The 14,803-nt window shown below is 64.3% G+C and overlaps 1 protein-coding gene across 1 annotated transcript; it reads left to right on the forward strand.

Annotated features, from left to right (window-relative positions):
• Positions 1-1,080: 1,080 nt before the first annotated feature.
• Positions 1,081-7,708, forward strand: LOC142087864 (tumor necrosis factor ligand superfamily member 10-like). Its single transcript, XM_075162597.1, has 5 exons — positions 1,081-1,351; positions 4,662-4,808; positions 5,129-5,165; positions 5,678-5,785; positions 6,048-7,708. The coding sequence occupies exons 1-5, from the start codon at positions 1,124-1,126 to the stop codon at positions 6,488-6,490; spliced, it is 963 nt and encodes a 320-aa protein (XP_075018698.1). The 5' UTR covers positions 1,081-1,123; the 3' UTR covers positions 6,491-7,708.
• Positions 7,709-14,803: the final 7,095 nt, after the last annotated feature.

Genomic DNA, 14,803 nt, shown 5'->3' on the forward strand with positions numbered 1-14,803 from the left:
CGGGGTGGGCCACAGGGCAGCTACCTCCATCATGGGTCTCACCAGGTCCAAATTCTTCCGCTCACAGTCAGGTCCCTATTTCACCACCAACCCTGAACTGCCCCCAGCACAAGGCTCGGGGTTACCGGAGCTGTCTGTGGGTTTGGGCTGGGGCCAGCCCACTTCTCCCACACCCCATCCTTAGAGAAGAGGGAGCGGTTCCGGGAAGACCAAAGTGCTCTCGTGTTTTATCAAGATCTCACATTCATTTCAGAGTTAAATGCACTAAAAGCCACAGACTCACCTGACCACGGAGTGGCTATTGCGGTCCTCAGGTAACAGCCATTTCTCCAGCCTTTCTGTTTGCTTTCCAAACAACTCAACATTTCTATTTCAGAGCGACTGGGAACTCTACCCACCCGCAGGACAGAGCGCTGGGGCTCAGCGGCCAAATACCAGCATGCGCAGAGAACAGCCTGCCCTGCTCCCAGCCCAGCTCCCAGCCTGCCAGCCCAGGGTGGGCTCCCACCGCTGGGCAGAGTGGGCACGTTCCCCCGCTGCGCAAGGCCCCTGGGAGATGCTCAGCAGCCGTTGACCCCCTTTCTGCAAACCTTTACCTGTCTCAGCTTCTTGGGGTGGCAGCTGAGCCCTGTGCCCCCCAAGGGACCCGTGGCCCGTCACCTAAACCCGTGTCACATCACGTCCCCCCCAGCGCTGAGACCTTCTGTTCTCAGCCCAGGCAGCGTGGGGGAGCTCTCGCTGCCTGGAGCTGGGTGCCCCCAGCCCCGTGGGGCCACCCCACCAGCACTCACGCTGCCCTGTGGGTCACACGGGGGCTCCCTGAGGCCACGCAACCCCGCGGTCCCACCGCCTGTCTCCCACTGCCGATGGGGCACCTGCGGCCGCACCCTGTCCCCGGGACCGCGCTGCGTCCCCCGCCCCGGGGCCGCGTCCGCTCCCCGCGTCCCCCCCGGCCCCGCGCCCCGGACCCCGCGGCGGGAGGTGGCTGCGGGCAGGCTCCGCCCCTCGGCCCCGCCCCGCCCCCGGCCCCGCCCCTCGGCCGGTCCCTCCCGCCGCCGCCGCCGCCGCGGCCCCGTCGGAGCGCGGCGGGCGCGGGGCAGCGGCAGCCGGGGCGGGCCGGGCGATGGCCCCGCACCAGCCCAGCGCCGGGCAGTACCTGCGCTCCGACAGCGGCGGCTCGGAGGCCCGTATGCTGGCGGATGGCCCCGGCCCCGGCGGCGGCCCCGGCGGGGCGCGGCGGCGGCGGCCGTGCGGGCCGCTGTGGGGTAGCGTGGCCGTTATGGCCATCCTCGCCCTGCAGATCGCCTCCACCACCGGCCTCTTCGTCTACTTCACCATGGCCATCTCCAAGGTGAGCCCGCTGCACACCCCCTCCCGCCCCCCCGAGCCGGTCCGGGGCGGGCGGGGCCCCGGGGGGGCCGGGACCGGCGGGGGTGCTGCACTCGCGGGAGACCCGGCGGCTGCGGGAGGGCTCTGCCCGCTCCCCGCTCCGCGCCTCTGCTCGCCGGGGACGGCAGCTACCGGCACTGCCCCGCCGCGCATCCAGATGTGGAGGCGGGGGGGGGGGGGGCACTGTCTCGAGCTCCGCTCGGAGCCGCGGATCCAGATGTGGAGGCGGGGGGGAGCGCTGTCCCCGGCTCCCCCGGGAGCCGCGGATCCAGATGTCGGGTGGGGGGCGGACACTGCCCCCAGCTCCGCCCAGAGCCGCCGATCCAGATGTGGAGAGAAGGAGCCTTTGTCCTAGGCTCCGTCTGCAGCTGAGGGTCCACACTGGGAGCGGGGGCCCTGCCCTGGGGTCCCATCAGAGTTTGCAGCTCCGGGTGGGGTTGGGGGTGAGCTGCCCTGGGCTCCAGGCCCCATTCGCCCCTAGTCCCACTTCATCTCCTCCCCCCGCGACCCCCCATTCCCGTCCCACCCGCGATCCAGCACTGCGGAATCCTCCTCACCCCTTTGTGAGATGCTGGAAGTGGCCTGGCTGGGAAACCCCCCCCATACCGGCAGCTCTTGGGTGCTTGCTCCGGCTTAATCCCACCAAATAACCGTGCTGGGATCCAGCCATTCCCACCTACCCGCAGCGTCCCTCGTGCCAAACCATTCCCAAACTCAGACATGAGAGGCCTGATCCTGCTAACAGACACCCCCCCAGCAGCTGATTCAGCCCCCCAGCGATCCCCGAGGGTCAAGGAGGCGAAAACACCAAACACGAGAGGTCTTTCCTATGGGGAGAGGGAAATTCAGGACTGCCAGGCATCCCTGGCGAGGCAGGGTCCATCCAGAAAGGGGTCCCGCAGTGCCAAGCGTTGCACAAAACCACAACAGAGGCGGGGAAAAGAAGGAAAAAGCCCCGCAGGAGGGAGGCCTGTCTGGTGCCCGGTGGAGCATCCTTTGGAGCAGACCAGCCCTCGCTTTGGGCTTTGTTTCCATCCCTGGATCCCATGTGGCACCCGCTGTGAGGCATTTACATGAAAGGCACTGGAGAGAGGGGGGGAATGCGGGCAGACAGAGCCACAGGGAAGGCCTGAAGGGGGGAGAAAGCCACTTAAATTGACCTCTTTGGGCTAAATTCAGAGGCTAGTCACTGGATCCCTGCATGGGACCTGTGCTGGGGACAGGTAGTCAGAGCTCAGCATCTCGGGGGGACGCTGAATCACTCGGCACAGCCAGCCTGCCCTCACCCCCTCACGTGGGGTACTTCCCGTGCCTCCAGTTTTACAAAACTTTCCCACTTTTTCCTTAATTTAAACACCCCACCCAGCCCAAGGTCCCCAGGAGGGGAGACGGAGAAGGCAGGCGGGAGGGTTACCCTGCGGAGAGAGAGGTGCTGGTGCTACACGCAGCCTATCGCAGCAAGCTTTAATCAAGGCAATTAGCGTGATCCATCGGTGCCAGGCGGTTGGTAGGACGCAGAGGGACGAGGCACATGGTGCCACTGCTGGGAATGTGCCACCACCTTACCGGGATGGGTCGGAGAAGGGCTGACCCCGGTTACGCGGGCACGCGCCGTAATTAGTGCTGCTGGCAGGAGGCAGGAGCTGCACGCGCTGCCCTGCCCGAGCACGCACTCGTGTTGTGGAGTTCCATGCGAACAGCCCAGCGCCTGGGGACGGCTGCCCCGGCGGGCACCGGGCCCCCGCCCACCCGGGCGGGCAGGTCCTTGCAAGACTGCAGCCCGGCTGGCTGAACCCAGCCCGGGAAACGCTCCTAGGGCTGCGCTCGCCTTTCTCCGGCCATCCAGCCTCGCGAGCCACCGCGTCAGCCCCCCGCGCTCGCCGCTGCAGCCCATCTGCCAGCCACCATGCCCCCGGCAGGTCCGGCCAGCGCTAGGACAGGCGCTTGGCCCAATAGTGCAAAAAACCCCCCCCCAACCCTTTTTATCTGACCTCAGACGGTCTTTCTGCTGATACCAGAGTCTGTATTGATGCCAAACGTGAGCGCGTCCTGGTACGAGGCAACGTGAGTGCCCAAAACGGCGGCCGAGGGAGGCGGGCAGGCGGGAGGCTGGTGGGGGCTCAGACCTGGGGAAGTGCAGGGTGCTGGAGGTGGCCGAGCCCGAGGGTTCTGTCCTGGGATCTGGGAACGACCCAGGTGATAAAGGTAGGGTGGTCAAGGTGCCGGTGTTCATTCCCAGCTCCTGGCACACTGATTTCAGGGCAGCCATCCCATCTGTGCCTCAGTTTCCCCACACCCTAGACAGCAGCGCGGTGTGGTAAGACCCTATAGCCAGCCGAGCCTGTCCCCCACTGCGACGCCACGGCCAGAGCTGAGCCGGGTCAGCCCGGGTCAGCCCAGGAAGGGGCAGCTCGCCGTGCAGCGGCCCGCGTCACGAGGAGGGAAGGCCTCCCAGCCCAAACCACGAGCCAGCACAGGCTAGAAAGTGTCCGAGATCTGCCCGGGCTGACGCAGCACTGCGAGTGCTTGGGGTCCCGTCTCCGGCCAGCACGGCTCGGCAGCTGGAAGGGCTGCGTGAGAGCTTGTTTTGCAACCCCGGTTTAGCTCAGCAGCGGGAAAGCAGGAAGATGTGGACCAGGCTGCCTGGGCACGTCCAGCCTGCAGCAGCAGCTCTTCCCTCTGTGCGGAGCCAAGCCTCGCAGGGCAACCGCTTCCCCAGGAGCTGTGAACATCTCGTTCAAAGCTAAGGCTGGGTTTACTGCTTGAGAAGCCTCATTCCCCCAGGGCAGGAGAGGAAGAGGTGAAGGAGATGGAGAATGGGAAATTTGGGTTCCTTTTCTTTACCTGGTGCTCTGCGGCTTGCGATGGTCCTTGAGTCTCGCCTCCTCCTCACGCTCGGCGCTGGAACTCAATGGAAGGGGCTGTCATGTTTGCCGAAGAGCTGGGATGAGCAAGACTCGCTTCTGCCGGGGACCATGGGAGGCCAAGATGAGATTTAACCTGTCCAATTCACAAAAACAGAGTTTTGACAGAACTTGGGGTCCACCCAGCCTCCTGCCACCTAACTCCATCCCAGCACAGGAGACACGGCCGGTGTCCCACCACCAGCTCTGGGATCAGGGCAGCCCGGGGTTATTCTCCACCCCCTGAGGCTGGGGGAGCCGGGCCGAAGGCGGCTGCCCCGCGCACACACCCCGCCGGGCATCCCCGCTGCCCCCTCAGCCCTTGCCTGCCCGCTCTGACGCGGGGACGTCCGGGTGTTTCTGTTCCAGCTCAAAGCCCAGGCGCCGGGGAGCGCGGAGGAGCTGCGGTGTCTGCAGGTTATCAACCAGCAGCAGGAGGGCTCCAGCCTGGAGGAGCTGATCAGCAACCAGTCCTGCCTCAAGCTGGCCAACACCATCAAAGCCTACGTGGCCACGGTGAGCCCGGACCCGCCAGCTGTGGGGACCGGGGGAGGACGGCACAGCCGATGGGAGAGCTCCTGTCTGCCTCCCTGCCTCAGTTTCCCCATTGGCCTCACTGGAGGGGTGGCAGAGGGCAATTGCAAGGATGGTTTTAGAGGGGGATGGAGGAGTAGGGCTGGACACCAGGCCCTCTGCAGCGAGGAGCTGGTGGAGCCCAGAGCCCTAGCGTGAAAGACAAGGCCATGAAGGCTTGGAAGAGAGGAGAGGAGCTGGGGCGCGGGGAACACCCATTTCACCTTTAACCGTGGAACTGTTTCTCTTCTCTGACGGTCCAGGTGACGGAGAACGTTATCCGCAGGAGCGCGGTGAAGGGTGAGTCCCTCCTGGCCCAGCACCGGGGGCGGCAGCCGGGGTGCCATCGACGGCCTCTTTGCTGGGGCCGGGCTGCAGCCGGACGGAGCCGCGGTCCACGTGCGCACGGCTCGGCGTGCGGCCAGGGATGCCAGCGGGCTGGGGGGGCTCGGTGCCTCCCAGGGGCAAACTCCGCCGGGCACGGTGCTGCGAGCTGGGGCAGGAGAGGGGAGAGCCAGGGCTGTCCCACCGGGCGGGTGAAGGACATTCGTCCCCGGGGAAGGGGTTGGAGGGACAGCCGTGCATGTCTGGCTGGAGTCCGGGGAACCGGGGCTACAGGGGACAGCAGAGAAACGTTAGGTAATGATTGACTAGACATTTCCACCCCCAAATAACCTCCCTCTTCCATGGGTCAGTGGGGCATTTCCCTGCCCCGCTCGCTCCGCTTGCTCAGTAAGGACCTGCTCTGCCGGCACGGGGCTGGGGTCCCCACGCTCTCTGTCCCCTACAGCCGTCTGTCCCTTTCCTCGCAGAGGCCCGGCGGAGCTACTTCAACACCTCGGAGGGGCAGGTTCCTCCCAAAACAGCCGGCAAGCCCTCGGCACATCTCACCCTCCGCCCGCAGAACCTGGCCCAGGACGGTGAGTCGGGGAGCCCCGCTGGGCACCGGAGGGTTTCTGAGGTGGGAACGGGGGAAAGATCTCACCCAAATGGCAGGGCACCGGGATGGGATTTGGTGGCAGATGGGGAGATGTTTCTCCTGTCCCGTCCAAGACCACCTTCTCCACCCCTCCAAGCTGGATGAGTGGGGGAGAGTTAGAGCCACCCCCTCCCTTTCTCCTGACCCTGACGGGTGCTCCCCGCAGCATCTCGCTCCCCTCGGTGACCCTTCCTTCTCCCCAGGGAACTCCAGGCGCTTCGGGAACCTCTCCCAGTCCTGCCGCCACGCCATCGCCCGCTGGGAAGACAGCACCATCCACTCGCACCTGCAGAACATCACCTACCGGGATGGCCGGCTGCGGGTCAACCAGGCGGGCAAGTACTACGTCTACTCCCAGATTTACTTCCGCTACCCCAGCGACGGGGCCAGCGCCCGAGTCTCCGTCCCCCAGCTCGTGCAGTGCATCAACTGGAAGACCTCCTACAGCCAGCCCATCCTCCTGCTCAAAGGGGTCGGCACCAAGTGCTGGGCGCCCGAGGCGGACTACGGGCTCCACGCTCTCTACCAGGGGGGACTGTTTGAGCTGAAGGCCGGCGACGAGCTCTTTGTCTCCGTCTCCTCCTTGGCCATCGACTACAACGACGCAGCAGCCAGCTACTTCGGGGCCTTCCGGCTCGACCTGTGACGGCCGCCTCCGCTTCCCACCTTCCTGCTCTCCCGCGTGGCCCCGGGGCGGCAGCTCTCCGAACGGGACAACAGCCGAATGGCGGGGGGGTCCTCGGGCAGGGTCCTTCCCCGTGTGCGTTGTCCCTTGTGGCGAGGGACGAGCCGGGGGAGGGCACGGGGGGTGGCTGCCCGCAGGGACCCCCTGTGCTCGGAGCCACACGGGGCCCCGCCGTCCAGCCGGGAGGAAGCCCGCGAGCCAGGAAGGGTCTCCGAGGAGCCACGGGAGACATGCATGAGGGGGGACGTCCCAGCCCTGGTGGCACATCACCTCCCCGGCTCCTGTCTGAGCACCAAACGGCTCCCTGCTGCAGGAGAGGCACCGGGGTCATGGCTGCAACCGCAAGACAAAGCATGCCCGTGGCGGGGTGACCCTCTGCAGGTCTGACCCCACGCCTGGCAGCGCCCCGGGACCCCGAGCTGGAGGCGCTGGGACAGAAGCCGGGGTTAGCAGAGAGCAGCGAGCACGGGCGCAGGGCTGGCACCCCCGGGGCAAAGCAGCGGGGATGGCCTGCAGGTACGAGGCATCAGCTTCTGGGCAGGAGCGAAGGAGTTTCAGTTCAGGCTAATTAGAAACCTGGAGCGATTCCAGCAATCAGGGGAGGTCAAAGAGCAGGACCACGAACCTGCAGTAATCACCAGCCCAAGCCACCGCACCCGGGCACGTGGCAGAGAGGCGCATCGTGCCTAGCCGAGCTGCACAGGACCATCCGGCCCAGGAGCTTGCCATCACACCTCCCCCGTGCTTCTGACCGAGCATCTCCTTCCTCGGGGTTTTTGGTCCTCCCAGCCCTGTTGGGCCGGCGCAGCCACCGCTCGCTCACACTTTAGCCCCGGCAATGGGAAACCTGCAGGATTTCAACCCGTGGGCGAGCCCCGGCAGTAGCAGCACAGGACCCAGAGGGACGAGACCAACCCTCGGTGCGAAAGGCCACGTCAGGTGGAAAAGGTGGGTTCAAGCAGGGCAGAGCGTGGTCAAGCTGGCTCGGCCCACGGACACTGGGGTGGACGCAGCCCCCTTTTGTAATTACCTGTATACTCTCTGTATCATATTAAGACTGTTGGGGTGTACGGACAGGACGGCAGCGCAGGCTCCCAGGAAGGATGCAAGCACCCCCCCAGTCCGGCGCGGCTGCGGGGGGCTCTCAGTGCTGGTTTAAATAAAGCCTGTACTCCAGCACTGGTCCTGCACCTCTTTGCATCAGGCACCCCAGGCAGCGTGCCCTGGGCCCCCGAGCAGCCCGTGCTGTGCAAACCAGACGTTTTGGGGTCCGGGCCGGTTCCCACGCTCAGCTGACACCCTGCAGTGCCCCTGGGTCCTGGGCAGCCCCGCTCGCTGCAGCTCAGCCTCATCCCCCCTCCTGCCCCGGCCCAGCACAGCGGCTGGCTGCAAGCGGAGCTCTGCAGGGGGGCAGAGCAGAGGGGCAGCTTCTCCCCCACCGCCCGCAGCCTCCCCCCAGCCTCCCCCCCGTGCTTCCACACCTGCCTGAGCAGAGTCCTGCCGCGCCAGCCCCACGGTGCTGGGATGCTGGCGGCGGCAGCGGAGCAGCCCGGGTGCGGTGCCAGGGCTGCCGGGTGCCGAGGCGGCCTGGGGGAACGGGCTGGTGAGGTTCCCAGGAGCTCTGGCCCCGAGAGCTGCAGCCAGAGCCCCGCGAAGGCTGCAGGCAGTAACCGGGTCCTGCCCCATCTTGCATCTGCAGCGCCTCGAAGGGCTCCGCCGCCGCCTCTCCCCCACGGACCCCTGGGGCATTCCCAGGGAGATGCGCTGCCGAACCCGGTGCCTTCATCTCCCCTGGGACCAGGGGCTGCTCCACCGCCAGCTCCAGCAGAGCCCCTCCCGGGACCTGAGCCCGGCCCCGCTCCTCTTCCTCCCCTGCTCCCGTCAGCTCTTGGGGGCTACATCTCGCCCAGCTGCCCGGGGGGTCCCGGTGCTGCTCCTCCTCTCTCCGCTTTGGGGCTGCCAAGCCCAGCCAAGGCACAGCCAAACCCCAGAGTGCCGAGATGGACTTGTTCCCCATCACGCCGTGGCCAGGCAGGGGCTGCTCCTTGCTCCCGCTGTCCGACCTACAGCTTTCCGGGCCCGAGCCCCCTCTTTGCATCCTTGGCTGGGGCTGGGAGCTGGCGCCGGGCTGAGCCAGGTGCTCCCACATCCCCCCACCGCAGACATTGCCCATGGCCACTCACCAGCCTCCAGCTCCTGCAGGCCCCTGCTCCAGCGAGGCCGATACAAAAAGCCCCCCCGGGGCATGGTGTGGCCCCGTCACCCTGCGCGCAAGTGCCTGGAGCAGCCCCAAACGCACGGGCAGCTTTCCCAGCTCACCCAAGGCCTCCCAGGCAGAGCCGAGAGCACCGTCCTGCCGTCCGCAAAAGGGGTGGCACGGCTGCTCCCCGCTCCAGGCAGGGCTGCAGCGTCCTGCTCCCCCCCGGCCACCCCCTCGCTGGCCGAGGTCCCCCGGCCCCGCGGAGGGGGGCAGGCCTTGGCTCTGCAGCGCGCTCGGCCCTGACCGGCGCGTTGTGCTCTTGCCTAACGCAAACAAAACCCGAAAGCGCAGCTGGGTCCCCGTGGTATCGCTTAGCAAAGACCCCCAACACGCCCAGCCCCGCCGGCGGTCCAGCTGCCCTCTGGCACTGATGCAAACCCCTCCCTTCCGAAACACCTTTGAAGTGGTCCCTTTTTCTTCCACCTCTCGTTCCTTTCCTGCTTTCTCCACCACCTTGCTGACCAACAACAGGAGTCGGGCTCGCAGGGCTCTCAAAATCCTTACCGGCCCGAAACCTCCCCCCGGGAGCACCGAGCTCACCCCGGCTCCCGCGTCCCCGGCCCCAGCGCTGCCTCTGGCAGCGGCTGTGGGAGCTCAGGGTGGAATCAGACATCCCGGGGCTGCAGGAACCGGAGCAGGTGGTTCAAAGTTTTTCTTTGAAATAGAGTTTAAAGCAGCCCCCAGCCCGGTGCAGCGGGTGGGAGGTTGTTGCCGAGCCGGCGGCGGCGCAGGTAAAGCAGCCCCGCGCGCGAGCTGGGAGAGCCGGGCTCAGCGCCAGCGGGGCGATGGGTCGCTCCGCTTTCCTGGAAGGGAGAAGAGTTGTGGGCGGATGCTTTTGGAGACGACGAACTCCACGAGCATCAGGCCAAACGGCAGCCTCGCCAAGTCTGGCGAGAGCCGCGCGGCGCGGGGCGACGAGAGACGGGATAGACTGGGGGGAAAGAGTTGGCAGGGTGGGCTGGGGGCTGGCCCGGGGGGGTGCTCATGGTCCCAGCTCTGCAGCTTTTCCAGGTCTCCTGCTCTGGGCTCTCCACAGTGGCCAGCAGCGGGGAGGGGGGCTTGCAGGCACCCCCCAGCCCCGCAGCTGCTGCCGAGCCGCCTCTGGAGCCGCGGGGTGGACCTGGCCCGCGGGCAGGTTTGAGGGGCACAGGGTGCTCCAGGAGAGTCACCGGGTCCTGACTCCTCGTCTCTCCCCACTGTGACATCTCCCCTTTCAGAGCAACCTCACCTTCCCAGCCCCGGCGTGAGCTCAGAGGAGGCTTAACGCAAAAAAACCCGAGAGGCTGAGAAAAGCAAAACAATCCCGGGAATTCGATGCACATTTGACGTGCGCCAAACTGGAAGACGGTTTTTAGTTTCCCAAAGCAGTCTGAAATTTAACAACAAGCAGCACGCACCCTCGGAGCCAAAACCGTGTTGCGCCCATGCAGACGGGCACGGGAGAACCTCCTGCTCCGGCACGTCCCACCCCAGCCCCCGCAGAGCCTCCTGGTTTCATTCCCTCAGTCAGGCTGATGTTCCAGCACCAGGCAAGGCTGCCTCACCGCTTCCTTGGGCAAAAGCAGGTCCTGGATTTTCTAAGTTCGATGTTAATGGAAAGTCCTGAAGACTGGACAAGATCAACCCAATGGCCACATGTGCAACGTCCTCAGAAATCGACCGTTTCATCTTAGGGAGCGACTGGAAGAAGAACCCGGCTCCTGCCCTTCTCCAAGCCGAGAGCTCGTTGACACAACACATGGAAAGGCTTTTTTCCAGGAATACCCACAGAACAGCCCGGAGGCCTGAACAGGACGGAGTCAAGGGGGTTTGAAGCCACGACCGTAACCTGCTAGCCCTCGCCGCCTTCGTTTTCCACAGCTGCCAGGGATGGAGAAAGCAGACCGAGCTGGGCAGGCGGGCACTGCTCAGTCCCTTCAGCAGCCCTGGTGGCTCATTAAGCCCCTGTGCCTCCATTTCCCCACTTGTACGAGATGCCTACGGGCGCTGTGAAAGGCTCCGAGGCCGCAGGCAGGAGCGCGCGGGAGAGCCTGTGGCTCAGCCCCTCGCGTTCAGGGTGGATTTCTGGTGGCACAGACAGCACCAGGCGAAGACCTCGAGCCGCTGGATTTTACACCACGAAGCCTGTGCGCGTGTATAAATGGAGACAGAGCATTTGGCGCCTAGTAGCACATCCAGTCATGCCGCCCGGTGCGTCGCTCGGCCGCCTGCCCCGCCGTGATTCCTCCCGCAGCGGCAAGGGCAGAGCCGGGGCAGCGCCGGGGAGGCGGGTGCCGGGCTGCCCGCCCGCCCTGCCTGGAGGAACATGTGGTTTCAGGGAACAGGATCGGTGCTAAACCTCGGTGCCAGCAGGCCAGTTACAAAACCGCTCTCGAAGTGAAAAAGCAGTTTGCCTCTCCCGTGCCAAAGGCAGCGCGGATCAGCCCACACGCTTCGGGGGGGCCGTTCCTGGCCTCTGCCAGCACAGCGTCCGTCAAGCTCAGAACCACATAGAAAAAACATTAAAAGATCACCCGACGCTGAAAGCTGCTGCAGGTCCCCAGCCCGCCCGGGCGCCTCGTCCCGGCAGGTGACGGCTCAGAAACCTCCCCTGCCCTTTCCTCCTGCTTTAAAAGAGACCGGGGGGTGCGGGGGGGGAACTGCAGCTCTAATAACATTTTCAGGTTGACCTTATTTCTCATGGCTTCATCGCGTTGATTTGATCCGGACACATGCTGCTTCCCTGTAGTCGCTGCCAAAGGACCGTCTTATCTTCGCCGCCGCGAAGCTCTGCTTTCAATTCAGCGCAGACGAACGCGCCAGCCAGCCCAGGGCATTTACAGCGCTAACTGTGCTGCCCTTTGTCTCAAAATAAATTCTAGGGCTGAAATCTCTTCCCCCCCCCCCGCCTTCTGTTGTTATTAACCAGGTCATCGCTACAGCCACGTCTTTTGTTCCCTTCCAAACAAGATCTTGTTTTACTTTCAAGTCCCAAGCCCAGAACAAGATCGCAGCGGGAAGGAGGAAATCCACACTGAAAAACACGTCAACACCCCAGGAAATCATTTCTTGGGACATTGTAAATAAAGCGTACAAAGTAAGCGAGCCCGGGGTGGTGACCCCACTATCACACGCATGCAGACGCCACTGGCACCCACCACTCGCCCCGATGCGCATCTGCCCTGGGACACCGCGGGACATGGCACCCAGCCACGGCGCTCTCTCAAGCACTAATTAAGCCTGAAAAAGAGGAAAACAGAACAGCAAATCTCTTTCCTTCAGCAAGGATTCAAACAGCTGTAGGAGGCAGGACGCTCGTCAAACCGACGGGAAAACAGGAATGCTCCTGCAACGTGAGCGAGCGGAGGGAACCCCGTGCCGCTGCAGGCAGGAGCCCATTTTCATCTGTCCCATCCCTGCCCGCTCTCCCGGAGCCGTGCTGCTCGCAACGCCTTCCCCAAAAGGCTGCAGCCCCGCGGGGACGGGTGCTGAGCTCCCACCGCGCCCCAGAGGAAAGACGCTGCTCTGAAGGCGCTTTCTCTCCCCGTCCAGGGTGAATTGCCTTTTACTGCTCAGACCTTGGATTCCGAGCAACAGACCTCAGGGCTGCTGGAGCAGCGAAGCTGATGCCGCCAGCTCGGCCGTTCCTCCTTTTTCACTTGCAGACACATCACGGCCGCTCCCTGGCGCGGTCCCAGGCTGCCCTGCCAGCACCGGCAACTCCCCGGCTCTGCCCTTGGGACGAGCGAGCTGTACACACGAAAACAGCTGAGCCAGCTTGATCCAGACTCACGGCTCGTGCACGAAGGACACACAGTTTTCCCCTTTATTTCCCCAAGCGAGACAAGCTGGAGATACCAGGAAAAAATAATTCCGCTTACCTACTGCCTGCGGCGCGGGGGAGGCAGGAGGAGCCCGGCCTCCCGCTCGTCTCCTGCCCATCCCTGCGCACCCGGACAGAGCCGCTAAAGCAAGTCCTGACCCCGCGGGACCCCCCCTCGCAGACACCCCCCTATCCACCACCTTGGCCCAGCTGGGAACCTGGCGGGGTGGAAAGGGATGGCATCGGGCTCCCTTATCCACTGCGTTTCATTAAAGCAAAGTCCAGAGGATGGGAGCTCCTCCTGGACAGGCAGGGAAGACGGGAGCAGCAGAGCGCGGGTGAGAGCCCGCTGGCCCCGCACCTCCATAAGAAACTACCCCCTGCCTTTGGCGTCCAAAGCCCAGCACTAGGCTGGGGAGGCGCAAAGTCAGCTACCCCGGCTCCCCCCGCCCTTCAGAAGGCCGACAGCCAGAGCAGGCATCCAAACCCCTCCCAGAAGGGTCCCCAATAACGTGCTTCATAAATCCGACACTGTGACACCCCCCGCCCGGACCCTTCCTCCTCTGGGCGAGGGTGAAGAGGGGGGTGCCCTCCGGCCACCTCCTCGCACGGCCTCGCCCCGGCCGCCGGGAGGTTTCAGCAACGGCCCAAAAAGGCCTTTACAAGCGCGCCCGCCCCCGCCCCGTCCCCGGCGTCCAACCCAGCGCTGCGAGAGCGTTTCGTGCCGCGCCGAGAGCGGGGGCTCGGCCGCGTTTACCGAGCGGGCGCGCTGCCTCCGGCCCCGACCTGCGCAGCCCGCTGCTCGCTGCGGAAACCCCAGGGCTCCTCCTGGAGTCGCTCCCGAGGTAAAGCAATGGAAAAGCAGGAACGGGACGGGGCAAAGCCCTTCCAGCAGCCCAGGCTGCCCCGGGCAGGGGAACCCCTTCCCGCCGCGCCGTTGATTGGGGCCAGCGGAGAAAATGCTCGAGTTAAAAACAAGTGCTGAGTTAAAAAACTCTCCCCTGCACAGAGTTTTTGACGAAAGAGTTGAACTTATTTTTGTAGGAATTAAAGGAATTCAATAAAAGCAGACAGTGAACAACCAGGAGCTTCTAGAACGCACATCTCGCTGGGAAAGGGAAGGCACCAAACCCAGTATAGAGCTAAACATCTCTACCTGCATAATCCCCTCATGAGCCTCACGTTCTGGCACACAGCATCACTGCTGTAGCTAATGCAGTAACGACAATCAGGTGATTTTCCTGCAAGTTTCCCTACACAGAGAACTACAGCTTAGAAACAGGGCTGGAGCCGAAACGAGTATTTTCCTGACACGGACACCATTTATGTTGGTTAACAGGGTCAGCAGGTTTTGGCAGACAGACAGAGCAGCTACAAAGTCACGCTCCAAGCTCCTATTTCCACCTTGCCCACGTCTACCAGACCTCCAGCCGTTAAAGCGTGCATCCCCATTCGCAGGAAAATTATCACTTTCCACATTAAAAAGAAGCAAGAGTGGAGAGATCTGCTCAAGCAAGAGGCAAAGAAAGGTCTTGCACCATTGCAATCTTTCTCTCTTACTTGCCCATCGTCGGCATGTTTGGTTTGGCATCGCGAGGACTCGAAATCCTGCCTGCACCAAGGACTGAGCCTCTCCAAAGCCCAGCTCTACCAGGCTTTCCCGCAAAGCCAGGGCTGTGTTTTCCCACACTCTCACCTTCCTGAGCAGGATTTTCTCAGGCCGGCCTCCCGGGGACACCTCTCCCATGCAGAAAAACCCCGCGACAGGCAGGCCGACGGCTGCCGCGGCGCTGGGAGCCTGCCTGCTGGCGCAGCCCCCGCGCTGCTGCGCAGGTGCTTCCTGCCCCGAGCTCCCCTCCGTTTCCAGTGCTCCCACGCCCGGACGGCAGAGCGGCTGCGGTCCCCCTCCGACGGCGTGCTCCCTGCCCTGCCGCTTCCCCGAGAGCATCTGGGATAACCTGCCAGCCAGCTGCGATGCCCCAGCCTGCTCGCGGGTTTCCCTTTCGGCACCGCTTGCCCTTACCTTCGCGCCGGGCTACTGCAGCCGTCCCACAGGAATGAGAGGAATGGGCTCCGCGTAGTGCGGACCTAATTGAAGCAGGAACCATCTTTTTCAAGCTAGAGCCCTCCTGCGTATTGTAAGGTAAGCAGAAAAGCAGAAAAGCTCTGTCTTTCTGGTGTCCCAAGCACGCCACAGGGAAGAGAAGCCTGC

This window comes from Calonectris borealis, chromosome 13, assembly GCF_964195595.1.
Source record: "Calonectris borealis chromosome 13, bCalBor7.hap1.2, whole genome shotgun sequence".
NCBI lineage: Eukaryota > Metazoa > Chordata > Aves > Procellariiformes > Procellariidae > Calonectris > Calonectris borealis.